We start from the raw sequence: 26,138 nt of genomic DNA, 5'->3' as shown, positions 1-26,138 counted from the left end.
AGTATAGACACAACTTTTTTTGCTTGAGTATTTTCAGTCTGCAATCGAATGAATCAAAAGGTGGGGAACCCGCAGAAACAGAGGGCCAACTGCAAAAAAAAAATTTTTTTCACCATCTCAGCAAACATATGGGCCTTTTAAGAAAGAGAGAGAGGAGAGACTACATGTTGTCCATTTCTGTCTCCCACATGGTATCTGCATAATTACTTCCAGACAATTTAATAATGTGCTGGAATTCTAAATACTGCTTTAAATATTCTGGACTTTATATTTATATTCCATTTGTATAGTGCTATTATTATTTAAAAGTTACTTTCATGTACCCTACTTAATACATCTAACAATCCTGTAAAGTATGTATTTAAACAGAAAAGGAAACTGAGCTTCAAAATAAGTATGAGAATTAAATATGGTCCATTCACCTTATAAAATGTATAGCAAGACAAGATCTGTTCAATCACAAACTCTAGGCTTTCCCCCAATATGTTCGCTAACCACAAACATTTACTGAATGCTCACTATGCAGCAAGTTCAGAAATTACCATGTAAGCACATATAGTGCTTGGCAATTTGTTTTCAAAATTTAGAAGCCAAGATTTCATTTACTCTGATGTTCCTGCCAACATGGCTCACATTAAATGCCCATAAATAATCTCATTTTAGCTCAAGTATGATGAATATACTTTCCTTAGTGACCAAATTTCCAATTAAAATGAGGTCACTACAAAAAGAAAAAAAGTTTAATATAGGAAATACACTACTGAACAAAGAAAGTAAAAATGTTCCCAATTTAAATAATTCCTGAATTTTTCCATGAAGGAAGACTTTCCACACTGTCAAATTTTTCACATGTAATTGAAATTTATTATTACTACAGATTACTGACAGGACAAAGCATTAATTCAGAGCTCTGAGGGAATACTCTATATTATCACAGAAAGAGAAATGTCCAAGACGTGTCCTTGGTTAGTAATAGCCATTTGGGCAAAGGTACAGATGGTGTACAAAACTCAGAAGCAACAACCAAACTATTCAATTAGAGTAAAGGCTAATATGAACACAATTAAATTCTAAAACATAAAATATTCTGTTTCAAATTTTTCTTCCTCATGTTGTAAAAGCCCTAAATATTCTCTTACCTCCATCTCTTCCACATGGAATCTCTTACTTCCAGAAATTCCACCTGGAATTTCTCCATGTTTTTCACCTGTGCCATGGCAAGGGAACCAAGTGACTTTCTGGGATCTCTTCTACCCAGGAAACTGCTCAGTCACACTCACCTGTGATCGCCTGTTCTGGAGAGGTGGGAGGGGTCAGAGGCATCCCACAGTTACTTGGGTCCTTCACACTACCAAGCCCTTGCTGCCCAACTGCAATATGGCCTCCAGCACTGGCAACACTCTGAGGAACTGGGATGTCATTCTGAGAGATCAAAACAAAAGCTGAAGGGTAGACCATCCGAACACCACCTGTAAGGAAAGAGAGCCAGGCCTGAGAAAGAGTTCACACAGGAGAGTCAAATTTACTCTTCCAGGGATCGGGGTCAAAGTTCAACAGGAAACTGAAGTGCTAACAAAAGTGATATGTTTCATCCCTTTCTTAATAGCTGTTTGAACATGCACTCCAACCTGATGAAATAACATTTGGAATATAGGGACTACTGCTGCTTCAGGCAAGATAACTATTCAGCACATACCACTGTGTCGAGAGAATAAAAAATAAGATGGGAAAATTACAGATTGTTCCTCATGAACCTGAATATCTTTTAAATTAAGGAAGATTAAGAAGATAGAATAAAGTTCTTTGGGCAAAATATTTTCTCTTACCAACGATTACTTCGACTGCCACGGGGAAATCATCATCATATCCCAACTCTTCTTCCTCTTTCAATTCCTCTTTCTTTTTTAGCACCATCGGGTAGAAATACTGCCATTCCTCAATCAACTTGCGGGTGGCTGGGTCTGACATTTTATATGCTTGGCCTGTTAGCGTGCCATTTAAGCCATATGGACTTACCAGTACTATGCAGGGGAGAAGAGAACAAGCTACACATTAGAAGAGAAATTCTGCTTATGTGTAATGCTACATATGTGGCAGTTTTAGGATAAAGCACAAAACCACTTAATGTACATTGCTTTTTATTTCTTAATGTCTTGTAAAGCATAACTTATTAGGATTTCTTATTTTAGTATTTATTTTTATATGCCTCTCAACTCATTTATTTTTCAAGGGAATCAGAAATCATTATGCTACCAACTCTATCAACACATAATATATAAAACTATCAGCATATTAAAGCACATACACACATCTGTTTAATAATGGCCTATACAATGTGAATACTGAATCTTCTGTAACAGAAGAAAATCATCCAATACATAATGCCTGAAACCTGCCTAGAATTTGAACACTATCGTCTATGGTTTACTGAGATTTCTTGAAAATCTATGGTTATCTGTGAAGAATACATAAATAAAACTTCTAATTTTAAAATAGTTTTAATGTACAGAGCTTGAAGTATAATGCTACCTTATAATTTTAGTTATGACTGTTTTGGAGGTCTGAAACAACTCAACATAAAAAAAAAATGTATTTAATTCAAGGTAAGGAACTCAAAGTCCTTTCATTTTCTTTCAGTTTTTTATCTTACTGTCATTTTCACTGACTCAGACACAAAAATACAGTTAAAATGTTACTGTGAGTAACCCAGTCAGTTCCTAGCCTCAGGGTGAGTATTAAACGTCCCAAAAAATACTTTTCAGGGGATAAATCTTACTGTTATTTTAATCCTAAGTTTAAAAAAAAAAATAAGCATAGTTATTGACATGTCCTTTTTGTTGATTATTTTTCTTCTTGAAAGATAGGTGATACATCACATCAATCGAGAGAGGTATCTAATACACATCACCTATTTAATGATCCTAATGGAATAAAACTACTGACTCCAACCAGCAGTTAATCAAGGGCATTTTTTTTTTAATTTTGCACTGATCTTCTATAAAATTCTCATATTAATTTGTATAACTACATTCAGCATAATTATATATATGGCACCAACCATCACAGGAAGTAAGCAGGAAAATGTCCCTCAAAAGTCTTCTATGATTTGAATATAAACAAACCACTAAGATTTAAAATTACTGGTCTATGGGGATCTGGCATTCCTAATATGATCTTTCCCCACTTATAAGACTAGAAGTCACTTCTTTTCTCTCATCATGACTAGCAATTACTTTTGTTATTACAATAAATAAATGCTTTTATTTTGACTGATAAAGTCTAAGAAGTAGTCAGATGATCCTCTGCAACTTCATTCTCACAAAACCGTAATAGCATATGGTGTATACTTAAAAGTATACATTTTGAAAACTGAATTGTTTTGAATTTTATCATAGTTCATACATTAAAAACCAATTTACAGAAGGATAAAGTACATGTGTTTGAATATATAGACTATCCATAATAATTGGGACATGAATAAATGAGAATTCAATGTTTCCATGTATCTTTTTTAAAACAGGCTTAATTAACTTCAGGGCAAGAAACAGATTCATTCATCAAATTAAATCAGAATAATAGAAAATAAAAAATAAAATATGGAGGCTAAATATTCTTACAGTAGGCTGTTATAGTGATCAAAATATTTTAGTCAAGTCTGTTAAAATATCCGTGTTTTAAAAATTATATTCATATAATAAGTCTATTTCAACCAGATATCTCTATTAGTATTAGGCTGAATCAAAGATTTTTCCATATGGTTCAACCTAATATTAATACTTAAAAACTAATACTAATAGAAAATTCTGAATTTCAAAGACAAAAATAAAGAATGCTCAGTCGATCAAAAGAACATAAAGTTATTTTAGGGTATCTAGGTGATAAAGCTGAGAATTAATGAAAATATGAATGAACTAAGTAAAATTATTAACAAAATACTTATTAACAGTGTGGCCCTACAACTAAAGAAAATAATAAAGATATTAACATCACTAAAGAAACTATACCCTATATCAACTCTAAAAATTTTACTTTGCTTGAAATTTCACCCACCAAGTTTAACAGAAATCTTTATTAAGTTATTACATTCCTGAAGTCTTGTTAACGAACACAAGGATGAAACCTTTTCATTTATAAAAGTTGTCAATACTCATTGGATTATATTTCTCAAATACTTATTGATTTATTTTGTTGTGAAATTCTCTACTGCTTATTCTTTATTACAACTTCACATAAGACCATGTTCTATATGTGATCAGCTTCCACAAAAAGCTACAGGCTATTAATACTTACTTGTGAAACTACAGTTGTTCCTTTCTTCTTTAATGACTGACCCTTGTGATTACCTTTCAAATGTCCATTTAAGAAAACCCCTCCACCTGCAAGGCCTTCTGGGGCAAAGTGGCTCTCCACTTCATGGCCTGGTGGGGGCTAGGGGCAGGGATAGAGACCAGGAACATCACTGTCTGCTTACCTTGAAATGGTGCAGGTGAAGACTGAGCCATGTGTATATGTTCCTCACTTATCAAATAAATGGGCTGGTGTTGGGCAATCTCCACACTTGTGCATACATTACTTTCTCCATGAAGAAAAAACGTAAACGCACAGGACAAATGCTCACTAAAAAAGAAAGAATTAGAAGTTCAATTTTAAATTTTGGTAGGAAACAGGTGCCAGAAAAAGAAACTACAGAGGAGATACAGCTCTACTTTACCATCTAGCACAAAGTTGACCTCTTGTCAACTGTGGACAAAAATAAATTTCTATTTGATTATGTATAAATAATATATTAAAATAATAACTTATTCACAAATAAAACTAAAGGTGCCGGACAAATCTGAAAATTTAGATACATTGTATTCTGACCTTTCCAAGGTTACAATGCAAAATGATTTGCATAAAATCTAACCCCTATGTCAACTATAAACAAAGGACAAGAAAAATCAAACATTTTTCTACTTTTTCATGCCTAGTACATGGAAAGTAGTCAAAACTGTATTAAGTCAAATAAGTGAGAAAACTAAATTTAAAAGGCTTATAATAAACAATGACTTATGAACAAGATAAAAAGGCAACTCCTGAGTCTCTACTGGCTTTTAATTGATTCTAGAGATAATGACAAAACAATTTGCTTTTGTTTAGTAAAACAACAATAACAAAATTTACAAGTCTACGACATTACAATGAGGTTAAAACTGTTGTTCTAAAAATAGTAGTAAGGACACTATTTTCTAATCTATAATTGTTAAGGTAATATAGTATCTAAAGAGACTGGTAATTTTATTATATTTAATGTTTACAATTCACTTCTGATCACAAAATTTATTCAAGCATCCTACCTCTCTCTTTTCCACACAATGAGCTAAAAGCTGATGTGGAAAAAAGTAATTTCGAAACTACTACAGTAGCACATTCTTTCAAAGTTGTTAACTTTGGCCCTAAGCCAGGCATAACAAATCCTTATTCCTCAAAATAGTCATAAGAACACTTGCCCGATGAACCAAAATCACATTACTAATCAAGGCCAGGAAACCGCCATTTGAAAAATCATCTTTGAGAAGTTGCTTTTAAAAGTTCTTTAAAATATTGCAAAATATATTCTGAATACTACTCAAAAGGTAAGTTTTATTTTCAATATAAATAATAATGTTTTAAGGAAAATGTGAAATGGTAATAAGAATGTTACCTTATCACACAGTGATACATATATATTCTTCTTTGACATATATGTTGAAATAACCTAACAAGCTTTTTGTTTTACTAGAATAATGTGAAATTTCATCAATAAGAAACATGTGGTCTCAGTATTTGGGTCTTTAGTACAACCAAGCAAAATAGTAGCTAAAATTGGGGAAATGGTTTTTTTTTAAACCTTTGACACCATATTTTTAAGTTTCAAGTTCAGCAAGAGGGGAAAATGCACATAACCTTAAACATACATAGGCATAAAACAATATTAATAATAAAAAAACATTCTTCTTTTATGATAATGATACTGGAAACAATATCTTCAACACTCAACATATACGGTATATTATAAAACCAAAATACAGTTTTACTTATTGTGGACTGGCTAATTTTTTAGCGATAAATTTCAGCCAAGGATTTGAACTGACTCATCCTTATCTGTCCCACTATCCTGTGTAGTCAATAGCTTATTTATAAGAAGCTGGTGGGAGTTACAGATGTAGAGCATAGCTACAGAATATGTTCTCTATTACACTAATCTGTGCATGCAAATAAATGCAGCCAACACTTAGCTATCAACTAGTAAATGCAAAGAATAATACAATTACCTACTTTTAATATTGACAACTCTAAACACACGATGTCTTTTTAAAAGAGACAACTAAGAGATGATACAGAAAAATGGCAAGTTATAATGCAAGTGTACCAGAGGCCACCAATAATTATATACTTTTTGGCAAGCTACTGCATCTCTCTGGTGATGGTTTCCTCATAGGTAAAAGCAACTGTCAGCACAGATCGCCAGACCCCCAGAGGCTCTGATTCAGGAGAATGAAGGTGTGGGGTAGGGTGGAGGGGCATTTCTAACAATTTCTCAAGTGATGCTGCTGTTGTTCCAGGTCAAGGACCATACTCAGAGAATCACTGGATTTGAAGGTAACTAAACCCCTCTCTAGTTCTATTAAGTTCTGTATTTTTTCACTGTGATTACATGCAGTAAGAGGTCAGAAAGAAACAACAATACTCAAGTTAGAAAGTAGAATTCCACTTTGACCTAACAATACCACTTCTAAAAATTGATGCCACAGATAAAACTACTAAGCAGTTACTGATTGCAGCACTGATCATAATAGTCTAAATACAGCCAAAATATCCACCACTAGAAGACCTGTTAACTGTACTATAGCATATCCCTACAAAGTAATATTATGCAGTCACTTAAAAGGAAATGATCATACCGTCATGGGAAAACCCCAACAAAAACTGTTAAGAGGGGGGGGGGAGGTTAAAAATGGTATGAATAATATACTCTCATTTTTATAAAATGAGAAAGGGGGGGGATACATGCACACAGAATTTTCTTATAATGACATACATTCTTTTTCAGGAAAGGTACACTTTTAAAAGCCTAGTAACATTGGGCTGCTGTTGGGGAATGAAGAAGCATGACTAGGTGAGAGAGAATTTACAATAACCTTTTGTTTTGTTCAATGTGGGACCTTAAGACACAGAAAGCCATGGAGGGAAGATCAGAGGGAGCTTCTGACTCCATCCTCATGCAGTGTGCTAACTGGCCCACGGAGAGGAGCCCATGACGCTTCAGCTTGTTATACCTGGCTCTTGGCTAAAGACTGTGAAGATCACCACTATTTTGTTTTGTTTTGTTTTGTTTGTTTTGTTTTCAGGGGCGCCTGGAGATTGAACTCAGGGGCACTCGACCACTGAGCCACATCCCCAGCCTTATTTTGTATTCTCTTCTGAGATGGTGTCTCACTGAGTTGCTAAGCACCTCACTGTTGCTGAGGCTGGCTTTGAACTAGAGATCCTCCTGCCTCAGACTCCCAAGCCTCTGGGATTCTAACTGATTCTGATTCTATGTCCAACATATTGGTTGACTGATCAGAAAGTCATTGGTATCTGTATCCACCGCATTACTTGAAACAGTGAAAACAACCACACTAAAGACAGACTGTATCATCTTGTCAGAAACTCCCAAGTTACAGATTCACCAGTTTTGTCACCCATTTACTATTTCTTGTCTATAGACAATATCTAAAAGATATGCCACATTCTGATAAAATTAGGGTAGACAATAATCATATTTCTCTGTTCTAAAAACCTATCTTAAAATCAAATTCCTCTGACCTAGAGGCTGATCTTGATCATCTCTAAGTCCCTTTCAATTTTCAAATAATGAGAGTATCTGAAATAGAGTTATCCAACTAAAACTGGAGCTTTGACTCTATTCTTTTTTTCTTTTTTTTCTTTTTTTCTGGTGGTTGCAGTGCTGGGGATCAGACTCAGAGTCCCCCGCATGCTACGTACGTGCTATACCACTGAGCTACACACACCCCCAATGCCAGACACTCCTCTTGACAGGTATTGCAGGTCTTCTCAACACTGGTTATTCTCCACTCTTCACTCAGGTCTAGTCTGATTCAGGAATTATTTGACTTCTTTCTCATCTTCAACACATCTGAATTGAACCTATCTCACTCCCCCGCTAGAGTCCTAGATATTTCTTTCTCTTTGTGAAGCTACTCTCATCCTCATCCTCTCCCACTTATAACTAATCTTCATTTCTTCCTATTTGCTTCAGTAAAATCATCCAAAAGAATTAAAAGGTAGAAAATCATATGCTATATGAACCCTAACAAAAATAATACAAGTATAGAAATAAATGAAACATGTTTTAAGCTTAAGTTCATAAAAAAACAGGAATTGAACAGGAGATTTAAACAATCATGAATATATTATATACACAGTCATATGGTATGCAATATAGCTTAAAAATACATTAAAATTTTTAATAAAACTTCTCCTATCCTTCATACTTTCTTTTGCAAATTACCTTTAAATCCCAGGAACAGGTTAAAAACTCCTACACATCTCTGTGTACCTCAAGCAGAGAGCTTCAGTTTTTAACAAGTTCATGTCTAGTTAATCTGACAAAACTGTGTGAGGACAAGAATCATGCTTTATTAATCACAGTGAACCTCAGTACTTAGTATGGACTTGGTATGTGTAGATGTTGCATTAATATTTAAGTGAGTTTGTGATACACTTCATATGCCTTTCCTCTGAAATTTTCTGACATTTTACTAGAACATTCAGAAATAAAGTATAGACTTCTCAGGTAAATGTATTAAGTTTGAAAAAATTCAAGGAGGCCACCTCAGTCCATTTTGTAAAAGTTAAAAAAAAAAAAACTTTTAAAAAATCCCTCAACATGTAATGCGACATCTTACATCATTCTGTAACCAATGACCCAAGTTCATGAGAAGGGGAGGGCTAGCAAGATAAGTTCTCCTACTGTTATAAAATATCATATAATCTGTCTTACTGTCATAATTGGCTAAAAGTCTAGTACTTTCAAAGATCCAGTAAGTAAAACTAAAACTATATTCCAATAAGGAAAGAAATTTGGTCCCATTCAAATCCGGCTGCCAACCTCACCTCGTAATTGCTACATCAATTCATGAGTCCAATTTGTTTCCTTCCTGCGGCTTCTGGTAATTTCCAATTATTTAACTGAGCTTGATGGTCCCTCCTAAAGGGAGAAACCATGTCTATCCTACCATCCTCTGTATTCCAACCACCAAGTAGAGAACACTACACATAGCACTTAATAAATAGTGACCGAATGGATGAATGTAGTTTTGGTTAAAACTGAAAATCACTTTTCTTCAGAAAGTTTCATCATGAGAGGAGCAACAACAGCTGAAAAGTGCAGTGAACATTTTGAAAGTGGAATTAATTATTAATAGGAGGTAGTATGTATGGAATTTCCAGTTTTTTGTTTTTTTTTTTAAAGGCATCTTTTAAGACTGTTTAATTGGCATGGGTTGTAATGGGATAAGTGGGAAAGGAGTTGCATAAATGCAAAAAAGGAAGGACTGGTGTTCCAGATCATTTTATTCTCTTATAAAATTCTAACTTAAAAAAAAAGGATATTTTCACTTCTTACATTGAGTTTTCAGAATGCAACTATTACATGTGCTTTCAAAATGCATTATGAATATTAATAAACTCCTGTTCTTTTCATGGCGTAAAAGTGTTTTGATAACAGATTCACAATGCAGAATGCATTTAGATAATTTTATCTAAATGCTTTCTGTGTTATGAACTTATCATCTTAAGATTTTCCAAGTTGTCATTAACTAAACCTCTTGCCAGAAGCAATTTGCCTCTTTATAAATCCTCATCTGGGAATATTTTCTAATGTTACTTTATGGTTTCCTTTCCTTAAAAATATTCAGTTTACTCTGGCAGCCCTTACAAAGAGTATGTGAAGATCTTTGCTCACAAGTATACTGTTCTCTTTTATTCCCACAGGCCTTACTTAACTTTTACCATCTTTTTAAAAAGAGGGTGGCATTATAATGTCCAAATAACAAGACTTGCTTATATTATTTAAAATTTTTTGAAAAAAAAAAAAATTTTTTTTGAAACACTTTTACTATTTCATATATCTTTCCTTTAAATTATAAGTTAAATCTGAGTAAAGGGCCAATTAAAATGCCCTGGGAAAGTCAATTGCACATATTTTTAAATGAAAGGTAGTAAGCACAGTACTCTATTGTAACTTTTAAATTAGCATTATAGTACTATGAACAATCACCTTCCTAAGAAAAAGTTACCAATTACGTTGTTAAATTCAAAATTGTGTCACTGAATACTTTACCTATATATACTATATATACAAAAGCACTCATTCGTTCTTTCTCCATATATATATATAAAGCCATATGTATATATAATCCACACAAGTACACACACACACGCATACATATACACACCCCAAAACCAGCACAATTAAATTACTCTTTTCTGCCCTTCTAGCCTCAGTGCTAAACTCTTTACTGGCAATAAAACTGGAACTTGGATGGCACGTTAGTTCTTCCAGGTCACAGAGTACTGTTCCTGTAGTGGTACCAGAGTAGAAGCAGCATGCCTGTGTTAAAATAAAAACAGTGCCCTAGTGGCCTACTGGACTTAATACTCCTCCCTGGGTACCTCACTTGCTAAAAGCAAGTAACAATAAGGAGAGGTTGTGACTCAATGTATCCTTGATTTAAAAGCTAGAAGAGTTTGAGGGTTCCCACCCTGACAGTAATAACAAAATAAGGTAATTTTGAAGATGACAAAATAGACATATGGCTGTTTTAGTCAGTGATGTGTATGTGTGCTTGAAAAACCAGAAGCCAACATATATAAAATTTGAGGCTTATGAAAGTCATCTTATTAAAATCTCCCTTGAGGTTACTAAACTAGGCCAGATTATCTAGTCACAATCTGGACAGCTCTTTGAAAATTCAATGGGAGTGTGCCTGGAAGAATATACAGATAAAAGTGACATTCATATTAGATAACCCAAAACCACCAAAGTACTTTTATTGCTCACTTTAAGACACGCTTTTTTTAAGTATAAAACAAAACCTTTCATCCTTTTTTTTCTTGCAGGTGTTGGGAGTTTCCCACTTTTGAAAGATAGGAACAAAGGGTGGGGGAGACAGAGGGACTGATGGAGAACCACATAAATTCTTCTCATTAAAAACTAAGGCATTATATACTATTAAGAATAATAAAGGATTCACAGGCACTTAAATGGCTCCGCTAGACCTGTCTGAGTCGCTGACTGATAACATAAACTAGCCTGTCTCCACAGCACCCTATTGCTAAAGTAAAATGCTGTATCTTCCTAAATTACAAAATATATTTTTATAGTATATCTTAAAGTCATGAAATTTTTGCTTATGTTTAACAAAAACATCCAACCATTATGACAGATTCTGACACCCATGGGGAGCCTGAGTGGCAGTCATGGTGGGATTCTTGCCAGCTTGAAAGAAATGTAGGGACAGACCTCTGACATCTGCCTAGATTCCCACACCCAGCTCACAGCAGAAGTGACCTGCCAAGAACGCATAAGCAGATGGGAGTTCCAATATGGTACCATTCACCAGGTAAATAACAGCAAGCAGGACTTCACCTCTAAGTCAAGCGAACAGCAGCGGAGAAGCAAACCTATTTAACAAGTCCTAGGGCTCGAGGGAGCCTTGGCCTGCACAGCATGTTGCTTCTCCACACTCCATGCTGCACGTTCCATCACAGATGGATGTAAACACTTCCTCTTCCCTCTATCCATTACTCCCTCATATGATTGTTCTACCTCATTCTATTTATTAAATGCAAACTACCTTAAATACATTTAGAATGAGATGAACCATGAAAAATAAAAAAAGAGGGGAAGATTAGATTTATTCTCATTCTCACTCTCCCCCCACAACTGTAGGAAATTAACAGTGTTATATTATTTACTTTATGGAAGCTGAAACAATACAATATCATGAAATTACTTGCTGTCCCTATTCACTGTAACAGTCCTAATTACCTTTTTTTTACAACAGTGCCTACAGAAAACAATGCCAGAAAGAGATGGACCTTGTGAGATAACTCCATTTCAGAGGCAGAGGCTGACACTGCGGCTTGGCAAGTTCTTTCAAGGCTTTCCGACATTTGGCATTTGCCTGCCAGAGAGCAGTCTTTCATACTCAGCACTGTTGCAAAACGTCTCACTCACCAGTGCTCAAAGGAGGTCACAGTTTTCCCAGCAAAGGGGAAATAAAATTGGAGCTGACACTTATTTGGTAGAATGCTGTTATCAGCAAGTATTTATCTTCCATACTCCTATAATGCCACAGGGCTACACTAGAAGCTAGGCTTTCTCTTTCTTTAATCAAAACACAGTGTAGCCTTCAATCAATAGCATTGCTCAAGATCTCAACTCCCCTATCTCTAACATAAATCTAATGGCTAAAACCAGCAGAAAAATAACCCTAAGATGCTTTTCTTACAGCCTATTTAAAGACGATGATCACTGTGCACTTTACACTATGTTGTACAAACGCAAAATAGAATAACTTTGATTCTTATAAAGTAAATGCAAATTCAACAGATAAGACATATAGGAAGAATGGGATATTGGAACTAACAAAGTCATTTGAAAGATTATAGTTATTCAATATAAAGATGGTATCAGCATCTAGGTAAAGGGACAATGAGAAAACAAATCAGCTGATGGAACATCTGGAATATCAATAAATACAAACTCCAAACTATACTGATGTGTACATTCAGTGACAGTCATATATAATCAGTCTCTGGTCACTACAAAACAAAAAGCAAATGGTTCAAATTACCAACATGTACATTTTTCGAAAGCATCTATTTCCAAAAGGTTTAGAGTTAAACGATTCTGACAGAGAACTTCTTGCATTCATTACTAAGAGTCAGTAGCTTAGGCAACTTTCAGTTCATTCAACAAACGTGGGTACCAAGTGCAACATAGTGAGGAAGGTCCAGAACCCTGACTCTCAAAAAGTTGTACTCTACTGGGGCAGGAAGGCAGGTTCAAGGTCATTTAGAAGATAATTTCACAAAAATAATAAATAAAAATCAAACAAGACTCTGTGTTTGAGAGTAGTACGGTAGTGGAGGGATCAGAAACATAGATAGATACGAAGACCTCTTTGAGGAGGTGAAAGTGTGAAGTCAGCCCTGGTGAGATCTAAGAGAAATGAACAGCAATTACCAAGGCCCTAGGTAGAGGAAACAATTTAATGTGTTTGGGGAACAGAATGGGCACTGAATTCAAGCTTATAAATTGGAAAGATAGGGGTACAAAATGATGTTAGAGAGGTAAGCAGGGGCCAGATCAGAGAAGTCCTTAAACTATGGAAAGGGGACTGAATTTTATCCTCGACAACCTGATAGAGCCCCCCAGAGAATTAAAAGAAAGGAATTACCATGAAATCATTTCTTTTTTGAATAGATTAGTTACCACTCATGTGAAGGAGGAAGGGCAGAAGCAGGGAGGACAGCTGGGATGACAGGCCACAGGAGAAGCCTCAGGTGGTACCTCAGGTGGTAGTGGCAGTACACATGAGAGAGCCACAGGTCCAAGACACGTTACAGAACTAGAGCTGACAGACACGCCAGCAGTTCACCCCAGGTGGGAAGTCAGACACTCTAGTGTGGAATTAAAGAAAGAGGTCAGAGTCACACCAACATTAGGGAAGCCTTCGCTCAGAGACAGTACTGGAAACCACAGGGACAAGTGGCAGCTCCAAGGTTTGACTATGAAGTTGCAGATAGAGGAAGCCACTGCCTTCCCACCCTCAGGTTCTCCCAAAGGGGGTTGGGGAGAGGGGAAAAAAAATATGTTTTTAATGAGCTAGTACGGGATACACATCTAATAGTTCTATTAATGATGGGTAAAGAGGGAGAAAAAAAGATAGCATTTTTCTTTTTCTTTGCTTAACCCTCCCTGCACATATACACACTTCCATTTGCAGTTCAATTAATTTACATGAATCAAATTAATTCATTCATACATTCTCCTTTAAAAACTATGTTGCTAAAGAGGAAAATTCACTTAGTAACAAAAAACACTGAAAACAAATAATAAAATTATATAATACTATTTGAATCAAATTATCATCTGAATAAATACCAGTTTTTCTAATTAGTAATCATACCTACAAATCTGATTAATAACACACCTGAAGAATAAGTAATAATAAATGAAATGATCATGCGAGTTATTTTACATTAAATTTAGAGTTCTTCACTTAAAGTAATTTTCTTCTTTCATAATGCTAACAAAGGTACGGAAGAAATGTGACAGTCATTGCTTTTCTCTGGATAAGCCTGGTCATTCACTGGCTATATCACTGTCTGACTTTTGACAAAATTTTATTTACTAATTTGAGCACACTTCAGGACTGGGAACAACCCAAGCTCCAAACAGTCCAGTGAACAAAATATCAATGAATGAATTTGTTAAAGGGTGAAGAAAGAGACTATGCTATCCTAATTCAATAATACTTCAAAGCAAAAACAATAAGGAAAAAAATCAGTTGGGGTCATCATCAAATAATGTCATGATTCCTAACTTATAATTTGGTCTGATGAAAATCAGGCCATCACAAAGTCAAGGGAGAATCAAAAAGGAGTGTGTCAACGAAGTTGCAGACTAGAATTTCTAACATGAGATTTCTAAGGAAGCCTGTAGTAAATCATTAATTATCAACTATATAAGTTCATTACTAGATATCTGAATAAATATTTTTATCATAACTATTAATAAGGTAGCCCCTGCTTTTTCCTAATGCAAGCTAAATATTATTATTGTAAGAAAGTAGATTTTAAGGCAAAATTCACAGAACTGTATCATGTGGAAACAACATAATTTCATTATTAAATTTTAAGCAACAACTTAAAAGAAACAATGTCCAGCTAGTAAAAATTTTTCAACACAGGTAGATGCAGACACTAAGCCTAAAATTCAGTTATAGCTTGTATAAGTTTAGAGCTCCCCGAAGAACATTAGAAAAGGTTTCAACTAGTAACAGGAGGGAATGCAATGAGTGGGAAAAGCAGCAAAGGCACCCCTACAACACCTCAGATGAACCAGATGTACTGTATTCAGGGCATGAGCACTTGGGGAGGGGGGACAGAATCCTCATGAGAGGCTGCTTTTCAAGTTCATATTTCCCTAAAAATGAGCGGCTTGGAGGAGAGTCTTTACTAAGCATCCCCATAAATCAGACAGATTGGGGTAGAAAATGCTAAAAATCACAAAATATTCTGGGCTCAGTGGCATACACCTGCAATCCCAGAAACTTGAGAGACGGAAGTGGAGAATCGCACATTCAAGGCCAGCCTCAGCAACTTAGCAAGGAGGCCCTATCTCCAAATAAAAAAATAAAAAAGGCCTGGGGATGCAGCTCAGTAGTAAAGTGCCCCTGGGTTCAATCCCCAGTACAAAAAAAAAGTAAATAAAATAAAAACGCCAATTAAGAACAAGGGAGCAACAATCTGCTATGCTCCAGCTCTATCTTAGAATGTTCAGTTTAATTCTTGATGCCAGTTTAAAAGAATATTGAGTAAAATGAAACATATCAAAAATAAGTAAGTAGGGCTGGTTGTGGCTCAGTGGTAGAGCACTTGCCTAAGTATGTGTGAGGCACCGGGTTCAATTCGCAGCACCACATATAAATAAAAATAAAAAGGTCCATCAACTAAAAACAAAAGTAAACTAATAACTAAAAGAACTTAAAAAACAACCAACATGACAACTGAAGCTAGTGAACATATTTAACTAAAAGATAAGGCAATTAGGGAAAAAAAATAAAAGCCTTTAATGCATAAGTTATATTCAAATATACCATGCCACAAAACCTCTTCTACTCAGCACTGTATTTTATAATCAATGCTAGAATAGTATATACCCTCCCCAATAGTGACAAATATCAGTTTTACATATTGATCAAAATATGGCAATACAGTGGTCAATACTACTAGAGGTTTAGGCACACCAGCCAAATACAGTCAATACAGATACTAGAGAAAAGCTGACCTCAATTCACTATTAAGACAACTTTCTAACTGGGCTGTTGAAAGAAAAAAAACAAACAAAAAATGATAGCAGGAAAGGCAGGACATCTGTTATCCCTTCAAGTGTGGGGAAGAAACAAGCACATTAAGAGAAGAAGGACAGATTGACCTTTGACAGGGCCTTCAATCCTAAGATCCCAATAATTCAGTACCTTTTTTATCACACAAACTGCACCTGTTTTAAAATAGCCTATGTGGACTGGTTACACAGAAACTGAGGAAATCCTGAAAGCCGAGGTCCACCAAGTTATAAAGAGAGAGACATGGTAAAGGGACAGTGAAGACGTTATTCTGAAACTTGAAATTCATATTGTTAGTAAAGCTACAAATACATAAATTCTCAAGATCAGTCCCTCGTGTTAAACTTTCCTGCTCTTGTTTTATCATCAGGATTACTATTTTAAAGGCACAATTTACATGAATTCTATTTACACAAGAGCAGCAACCTAACGAAGGTCAGTAAACACGTATGTCTTCGGTCTGAAAAGGACAGAGGCTGATAGCTTTAAAAAGCAGCATCCTGTCTGGCTGAAATATCTGGCATGAGAAAAATAGACTTTGAATAGAAATAATTATATATTTAAAAAAAAAATTCTGTGAACATCATCAATCATTTGAACCCAATTCAGTTCTTCCAGGATAAAGGGCTGGCTTTACCCACTGTTAGCTGATGTCCACCTTGAACAGTGACCCCATAGAATTCAAAACTTTAAATTTCTTATTCAGTAATCCTTGACATCAGTGCCTGGAGTCAGGATTTGTAAGAGTTCCTAGAAATATCATTTCATGGAGATTCTTTCAGCCATCCTGGAAAAACTGGACCACCTTAAAACTCAGTGATGATTCTATCCTACATCCTATTTAATCATTATACACTGAATCCCCTCAGCATCAATTAAGCATACAATGGAGCACAGTACATAAAACCACAATAAGCAATACAGAAAAAAAAGGATTAAAGCCATGAAAAATGTATTAATTTATTCTACGCAATGCACTTGTAATTCTTCCACTTTCAGTCAAGATCACAGTACAGTTTAATAGTCTGGTTCAGGGACCAATTAATCCTTTTATATTTAAATCAATCACTGACTCCTCTCCGAATAATTTAGCTTCTACATGCTGCCTCCCATTTGATGTCTTTGGGGAAAGAGCAAAGTTAACACTATGTAGCACATTAATCATGTTTGGTAATAGAAAAAGAAATAGATTATCAAGGAAGTCTAAAAAAACAAGCAGAGCATGCTTTAAAACAGGTTAACATAATCTGTGTACATGTCATCAATTCCTTAATTAAAACAGGCAAGTTAAACCTTGAGCTAAGAGTGCACCCTTCATTTGGCATTCCATAGTATGTGTGCATACATTTTTTATTTTGATTGTGTATAAAATATATATTCAGGAATAAAACCACTCTCCTCAACCCCTACACCCCCAGTATTGGCAGATTCCTCTTTCTCATCCCAACCTAAAGTATAATGACTTGATGCTCAGACAGTGGGAAAGGGGAAAAGTAACAGGCATGTATTTTATTCAAACTGGCATGTGTTTGGCACCTTGCCACAAAGCTGTGCCCTTTTCCTTGAACAATTGTGAAGCCTAATTAATAGGGTTAATTCAATGTAATATTCATGTGCAGTCTAAAGATTCTTACCACTGCATGCAAAGCAGATGTCCATGATTTAAGAATATTTTCTCCAAACAAAGGTGTCAAGAAAGCATTAAGAGTTCATGTGACGGAGAAGGACAACACTGTACTATATATGCCACATCTTCCTTTGACCAACTGTAAGAGAAGGAGGCCCTCCTCTTAGTGCCTGGATCTTAATCACCACAAGAATAAATAGCTTTGTATTCTAGTACTCACACCATGGACTAGAAATGCATGTATTTAGCTTTCAAAATTTCAAAGCAAACATAAGCACTTTTCAAATCATCCACAAGTATTTTCAAAAAATTTTAACCAACTAAGTTTCTATGTGGATTCAGCAACGAAAAAGTGGAGTCTATATCTTCGCATGACTCAAATGTACTGCTGACTCAGGAGTTTTGCCAGTTTAAACAATTCCAAGGGGAAAAAAAGCACACAGTGAATGTTAGCTGTGTTCACTTCACACAGTACAGAGAAATCAAATGGTCAAAGTTTAAGACCAGCTCTGTGATACCAGTGAGAAGAGTGCAAAGGGAGGTTGTGCTGGATGGTATCCTTACTCTTAGGAATCCACAGTATCTAAAGACTGAGGTTCGAAAGCCTAACTAGATTGTCATTCTGAAGGATGTTTCTCTGGGCACATAAAGTGTAGCAACCTCTGAGACTGTGGTACACAACTATGACCCACAAATAATCATCAGGTGGAAAATAACTAAGTGTCTGTCACTCCTCACTAATCCCCAGAAGTGTCACATCAAAGACACATTTGGAAAGAACCCAAGTCTTTTGTCTGTTTTTTAAATCTCAGAATTGAACAAAACACCACTAATCAAGATTGAACAAGTGAACCAATTCTTATCATCAAAAATCAACATCTCATCTCTAGAATATGAAGTCACACCAGCTAGCAAGCTACCATTAGCAGGATGAGCTTTGTGTTGTTTTCCTGGTGACCTAAGTCTGCATAGATCTATCCATGACCCCTGGCCAGTTTTCCCATGACAAGTATCTGTCAAATGCTGTAAAAAGATCAGAAGTGCCACATGTAGGCAGAAATGATAAGAGACCCTACAGATCACTATAAAATTCACAAGTAAAGCTCTGCAGTTAAATGGGGGTCAGGGGACTTTCTGTATATACCCGTTTGGATAAAATGCACTCTTACACTTCAGTGACTATCTCTCTCAGAAATGAATCCCAAGAAGGAAAATGCTAGGCATTCTTTCTAGATTCCGTGTAGGGCAGTCTTCAAAACAAAATCATAAAATGCCTGAAACTTGGGGTTGTAGCTCAGTGGCAGAGCACGCACTGAGCATGCTTAAGGTCTGTGTTCCATCACCAACCCCCCCCCCCCAAAAAAATCCCAACAGTCACTTTCAATGCTAATATAGCCTTTCCTTTCTCTTCTTGCTTTTAATCTGGTTGTCCCAATCCCAAGCCCGGCTAGCACTGAAACCCTGGCTAAGAAAAATAAATAGAGCCTCAGCACATATGCAAACTGCTCTTCTCTCAGGTCTCCCTTCCACCTGAGCAGGTGTGACCAAGGCCCTCCAGTCCTGCAAGGGAGGCTATAAGCAGCTCTGGGGTCGGGGGTAGGAAGGTATCCTCTGGTGCTTCTCAAAATAGCCCCTGATTTGGTAGATTGTCTTTTCCTTTACCAGCCCCTGTGGACTTGTGACTAGTTTTTCTTAGGTCTGTGAATAGTCAATATCAAAAACTATGGCATGACACAAAATATCAGTCATAGGATATTTAGTAATGGTATATATGAGGAGAAAATGCTCTGCTATAAATCCCACACTTAGCATAATTTTACTGATATCAAGACAACAAAATTTTCAAATAAATAGCATAATAATCATGATTACCAAATAGGATCCAATTTAGAGTAACTATAATATCATCAACCCTCATGACAAGTAAAAAGGGGAAAAATTATTAAATACTACAAAATTATTAATGTACAAAAATTTTAATCAATTTTTCAAAAAATATCAAAAGGACATATTTTAAGTACACAGTAGGAAATGACTAAAAACTACATGAATGAACAGTGACAATTTTAAGTTGATGTATAAAATCTACTGGAGAGAAACTGATGCTTAAAAAAGGAAATTTGGGCTTATGAAGCATTTTACTTGTTTAGTCAATATTAAAAGGTAGTCTTCATTCTCTATATTTTCTTTAACATACCATGTCTAACTCAAAATATGGCAAGCTAGTCAGGGACAGTGGCGTATGCCTGTAATCCCAAAAAGTCGGAAGGCTGAGGCAGGATGATCACAAGTTCAAGGCCAACCTTAGCAACTTAGTGAGATCCTGTCTCAAAAAAGAAAAAGGGCTGGGGACGTGGCTCAGTGGTTAAGTGTCCCTCGGTTCAAACCCCAGTACCAAAAAAAGGCAAGCTGGTTTAAGATTACTAGTACAAAGAACAGACTTCTTTAATTGCTTTCTTTTCACAAGTTGAATCGGTTAATTTATAAATATTCAGTATAAAAAACAAGACCAAACACAAAGATGCTGAGTGGCATCATGAAAAGTACCAGAACATCCGTTCAACGAACCATTAAAAAAAATTATCAAACAGGTTGTGCTGTGATGCACAATCTAGAGCCAAATGGAAGTAAAGAATTCCACATCTTAAACTGAGAGCAAGAATGGACACTTAAAGGAAAGACTGGCTACTTAATAAGGCCTTTATATTTTATTTATTTTCTTTGTTAGCTAGAATTAATTCAACACTAATCAAACATAACTCCAATAGAACTTTATATGTATTTGAACATTTTAGGAATTAATATATATAGTAACATGAAACTTTAATAAACATTCTTCAATTCATAAGGGAAATTTCTTATAGTGGAATTTTAATAGTAAGAGAAATTAGCAAAATATTTCTTTTTTACTTCCATTTAGTATTACTAAAAACTTTTTTAAGGGAAAGAAAAGGAAAATGCTTTCTTTCATGTAGTATCCAATTAGGCTACCCAGCCAATGTAGCATCTACCAGGAACATAAAAAAGTAAAATCAAAAACATCAAGCTAGGAGCTGAGGTTGTGGCTCAGTGGTAGAGAGTTTGTCTAGCATGTGTGAGGCACTAGGTTTGATTCTCAGCACCACATATAAATAATAAAATAAAGGTCCATCAACATCTAAAAAAAAATTGTTTTAAATCATCAAATTAGCTGTTTTACAAGATTTATGCAAGAACACTGTTGAGAACAGAAAAATGTTATTGTTTTCATTTAAAATTTTTTGTTTACTTTTTGAGACAGTATCTTGACAAATTACCCAGGTTGGTCCTCCTGCTTCAATCTTCTGCCGTCTAGTTTCATTTAATCTTATAAGTGAGTTATCTTTATTTGATATTCACAGCTCAGCTGTACATTGTAGTTCTTATATGTTCTTCATAGCTGATATGATTTAAGCCAAAATAATGTTAGTGTCACTAAAACAAAATTAAAGAAAATAGAGATGTGTGATAAAGCTCTTAGGAAACAACTTCCAAGAAAATTCTCCAGGAACTTCACCAGCAGTTCTGTCCCACTCCTTGCCTCCCTCCAGCAAGGCCCTTCTGACAAAAGCCCAGGCCTCACTCTGTACAAGAATTACTGCCCCAGCCTTACTGCATAACCTATGTATTCCTGTTTCCAGTACTGTCTTCTCTTTGTGTTGTCTTTCAATTGTGTAAAAAGGTTAACAGGAATTAAGTATGTTAAGGGAAGTTTCACTAAAACAGCCCCTGAATATGTTTTCCATTCAGGCTAGTTTTTATTGTTTCTGTGGAAATCCTCAAGTAATAGCTGTATCTGCAAATACAAACATTACTTTTACTGTTAGGCTTAAAAAAAAAAATCCCTCTGAACAACTTGGGAACTAAAATTTGGAAGAAAACAATCAATAAATCATGACTATTACTAATTACAAAGGGGAATGAACTAGGTAATAGTCCCCACTCTAGGAACTGAAAATGGGGTAGGTTAGCACCTGAGAAGACACTGTAAATCACAATGCACTGAACAATGGTGGGAATCTAAGCTTCTAGCAGACAATCAGTACAATTTGAAACTGCAGCAATGAAGGTCTATGTTTACAGATCTGTATGTGACTATGTTGGGGACAAGAAAAGGAAAGACAGGGGAAGATATAGTGTAAGGAGTGGGAAGTCCAAATATTTGAAAACTAGTAAAATAGCTAAGAGCAAAGTGATAAAAACTTAGATTAGAATGTGAAAATGTGAGGGAAAACACCCACAAATGGGTGTTTGGGTGATGAACCAACTACACTTGATGATACCATATAGGTACATGCCTCGGTTGATCATCAATAAACTAATATATAAATTACTTTTGTTTTTAAAAATATCCATAAAAAAGCAGACATGTGTGAGCATGTGTGCATGCACGCGTTTTGGATAAAGGCAAGAAAATGGGCTAAGTTACCCACGTTTCACTGGCAATCTCTTTTTAGTGGCTGTTAAGGGGTGAGGAAAGGCAGTGTGTACATCATCAACAGTCATTACCAACGCTGATTTTTATTTTTAAAATTGATCTTTCATATTTTAAAACTGAGAAGAGAATGATATTCTAGGGTTGTTGCATGGTCTCTACTTAAATCTTGTTCCCAAGGAAAGAGTCAATATCTCAATATCAGACCCTGCATAAGGACTGACTACAAAGAAAGTATACTAAAACGAGACACTTGCACTTCAGCAGAACAAAATGACCAGCTTGGCTTTTGCCTTAATATCAAACAAAAATGTCTGGTTTTCATACAGAGATCAGTATTTTCTTCTGTACTATGCTGACTGGAACTAGTTACATTATTAACATGTTATGTACAGAATGTTATTATTTTCAGTAGCATTCTAGTCTAGATTAAAACAAAGACACAATTGAAATCGCCTTTATTTTTAGGCATTAGTGACTACTTTTTTTGGAAAAGGCTTAGCTTTGAAGTAATTCTTGGGGAGGTAACTGCTCAAAAAACATATTTAGATGAACATATTTCCCACAACCAAAAGGCTTACAATTCAAATGATTCAATTTTTCAAGTTCATAGATTTTTAATAGCCCAAATCCAACAACAAATAAGTCTTCTTCACTGTATTACATAATTTATATAATATTCAGTACAATTTTCCTACCCTTTTATAATCAGCTCCTCCCACCTTTTTAAGAGAAAGCACTTAAATTTTGCCATTGTAATAGATTTTTACAAAAAATAAGTATGGGGTTTTGTTGTTGTTATTGACTTTTGTTATAATAATCACTGAAAACCCTTTAATTTATTCTTCTAAAGAAATGTTTTCTGTTAGAGGTTTACAAACGTTTAAACCAAGCAGTTCAAACATTGCTAAAATGCAGACCTAAAAATATAACAAGTACAGACATCTTATTTTGCCAAAAATATTCAAACAATTTAGAAAGGCTGGCAAACTGAAAACTTAAGTCTCATATGCCACTATAAATGAAGATACTGAAATAACATTGATTAGGAGAATACCTGAGGACAAAAACTGTCAGAAGGGTTTTCTGAATGGTGTAATGAAATCAATTTAGTGATCTGCAACCAAGGTTTTAATGAACCAGAATAGAATAAAATAAAATAGAAAATACAAACAGGATTTCAGACTTGCTTTAAGTCAGACAAGCAAACACACGTACTATATGATATATGAAACCCATTCCTTTTGAATGCAGTTAAGAAAAATTTGTTTTTTAAAAGATCAAATATTGTGGTAAACCTCAACTTAATAACTTGATAGTATGAAAGATTTTTCATTATACTGGTATTTTCAGACATCTTTTTAAATCCCCAGACCATTATTTATAACTAGATTTTTAAGGGTACAACTCCATGGAAGCTGAAATTATGACTGAGAGATGAATTAACTCCTGCATGGCCCAAGGTATAGCATAGCTTTCCCAATAATGGTGCCCTATATAATTTGGTATAGTACATGCATATAGAAAATAACTGGGAAGGTGCAAAAATTCTCAAAATTCAAATAACAATTTCGCCAAAATTTAATTAGATGCATCTGCATACTATACCATGGAGTGGGGACTATCAATTCTAAAACTCTATAAACTGGAAGTATCTACTGAATGTGAAATTAAGAATGAACACCACTGAGACATTCTAATTACCAGTGGCAGGAAGCCAAACCTGACTAGTACAAAAGCAGTAAAATTAACCAGACCTCTCCCCTGAATTAAAAAGCACACCCTACTTAGAAGAAGATGGTAATTCTTTATTTTTCTTAAATGGACATAAAAGGCTCCATTGTTAGATATCAAGAGTCACTTATTTAAGTTTATAATTCAAAAAACTTCAAACTACAGATAAGCTTATTTTTCATATGCTAAACAATATACTTAAAAGTGCCTATTGTACAAAACTATGCACAAAACATACATACAAAAACATATGAATAAGAAAGCCAAAGCTTTAAAATGTCAAATCATAACAAAATGGATTATTTGGATAGTTTACATCATAGGCAATTCCCACAAAATTACAATATTAAGGAATATTATATAACATTTTAACAAGAGACAATTTACTAAAATGAAATAATAGGATTCAATTAATTAGCATTTAGTTTTAATAATTTTTTAAAACTAGAAACAGTTTTACTCTCCCCATAAGGAGAGTTAAGTAGGCTATGTAGTCTCTTAAAAATCATAATTAAAAAATCAATTCTAATTAGCCTACATATTACTGCTGAGAAGCAAAAGTTGGCTAGATTATCATATGCAAACAGTAATGAAATATAACCATGAAGAAGAACATGAAAAGGGACAACCACCTGAGAAACCAATCAAATGAAGTCAAGGAATAAAATGAACAGTCATATTTCCCATATTTAAAGAAATGTGTATGAAAAGAAATCACTTGCCAAAAAGTCACAATCAAATCCTAGCTAGGCCCCTTTGTTAGCAGTAGTGGTAACCAAGCAGTTTTATGGTGTTGGGGTTCTAATATTTATTGTGTGCTTAACTAAGCTTCTGAAGTTTCTAAGGCTGCGCAATGCTAAGAAACAGCTTCTTGTGGTTAAAGACTTGCACAATAGGAAGGAGGCATCAGAAGGCAAGGATTAAAATTAAAAGTCAAGAGTGACCTGTTCTTTGTAGTTCAAAGAAATGATCTGACACACAGAACAGAGAAACAAAAAGGTCAGATTAGACGAATGATGGAATTCATTTAGGAAATACAATGGAAAAGAAAAACTGTTCCTAGGTCAAATATTTTATTTAAGTGGGTCTTTCACTAGGTTGAAAATTCAATTTTGCCTTTAGGAATCTGTTTGGATCTGGAGGATATAGAGCCTAATGACATTAACTAATGGGAAAATTGCTGAAATATTTTACTGAACTATGCTGTAGAAATTAATTTTCCAAAATCCATTGAGAGAGCTGGGAATGTGACTCAGTGGTAGAGTTTCATTTGCCTGGTTCACATGAGGCCTGAGATCCATCCTCATAACCACCCAAAAAGAAAAAGAAGAAAAAAGTCCACTGAGATCTTTGTGAGGAAAAAGGCTAGAAAGCATCATTCACTTTTTTCCCCCCTGTACCAGGGATTGAACCCAGGGGTCCTTACCCACTGAGTCACATCCTCAGCCCTTTTATTTTGAGACAGGGTCTCACCAAGTTGCTGAGGCTGGCTTTGTACTTGTGATTCTCCTGCCTCAGCCTTCCAAGCAAACTTCCCTTTTATTGGGTGGCTTCTACATTGTTGGAAAAATGTTCATGATTAGGGACCTAAAAACAGGAGCAAAGCATAATGCCTATCTTTAAGGGCACTCTAAAGGAACATATAAAATATGAACAGAGACAAGTAGAAAAGAAGGTACAGGTAAAAGAATAAAAATTTATGTTTCTATAAAATTTAGGAAGAGACTATTCTGGCTATGAAAATGAAGAGACTTTGTGGTAAGATTAGAATTAAAGTTGAGCCTGAAGGATTTTCAGAATTCCAGTAATGTAAGGAAGGAAAATATTCCAGGAAAGGAAATACTAACATTTATTGACTGTTTCCTGTGTCAGGCATTATTCTAAGTGTTTTAAATACATTATATCCTTAAATTTTCACAGTAACTCCAAGTTAGGCATTATATCATAACCCTACTTTGGTGTAATAAGAATTAAAGGCAGAGAATTGAAGTAACTTGCTTGCCATCCACTGTCACCTAGCCTGTAAGGGACAGCAACATGTTTTAAACCCAACTTGTCTGACAAAAGATCATACACTCCCAAAGCACTGAACTTTATCACGTGAACTGAAATGGCATAATAAAACCAGTTATTTTCAATAACTGCTGGCAAAGGGCTT

At 35.1% G+C, this 26,138-nt stretch overlaps 1 protein-coding gene across 3 annotated transcripts in view; it reads right to left on the bottom strand.

The window, feature by feature from the left end:
• The window catches only part of Med13l (mediator complex subunit 13L), a 284,233-nt gene that overhangs the window by 54,126 nt on the left and 203,969 nt on the right, over positions 1 to 26,138 (bottom strand). For all 3 annotated transcript variants that reach the window (XM_047560071.1, XM_047560072.1, XM_047560073.1), the window contains exons 5-7: positions 4,472 to 4,617; positions 1,827 to 2,021; positions 1,281 to 1,469 (exon numbers count right to left, since the gene is read on the bottom strand). In XM_047560071.1, the coding sequence (XP_047416027.1) occupies positions 1,281 to 1,469; positions 1,827 to 2,021; positions 4,472 to 4,617 (530 nt within the window). The remainder of the gene's footprint in view (positions 1 to 1,280; positions 1,470 to 1,826; positions 2,022 to 4,471; positions 4,618 to 26,138) is intronic.

The sequence above is a fragment of the Sciurus carolinensis genome, chromosome 8 (genome assembly GCF_902686445.1).
Source record: "Sciurus carolinensis chromosome 8, mSciCar1.2, whole genome shotgun sequence".
NCBI lineage: Eukaryota > Metazoa > Chordata > Mammalia > Rodentia > Sciuridae > Sciurus > Sciurus carolinensis.
Note: the sequence above shows the minus strand (reverse complement) of the source record. Positions and strands in the feature narration are given on the sequence as shown.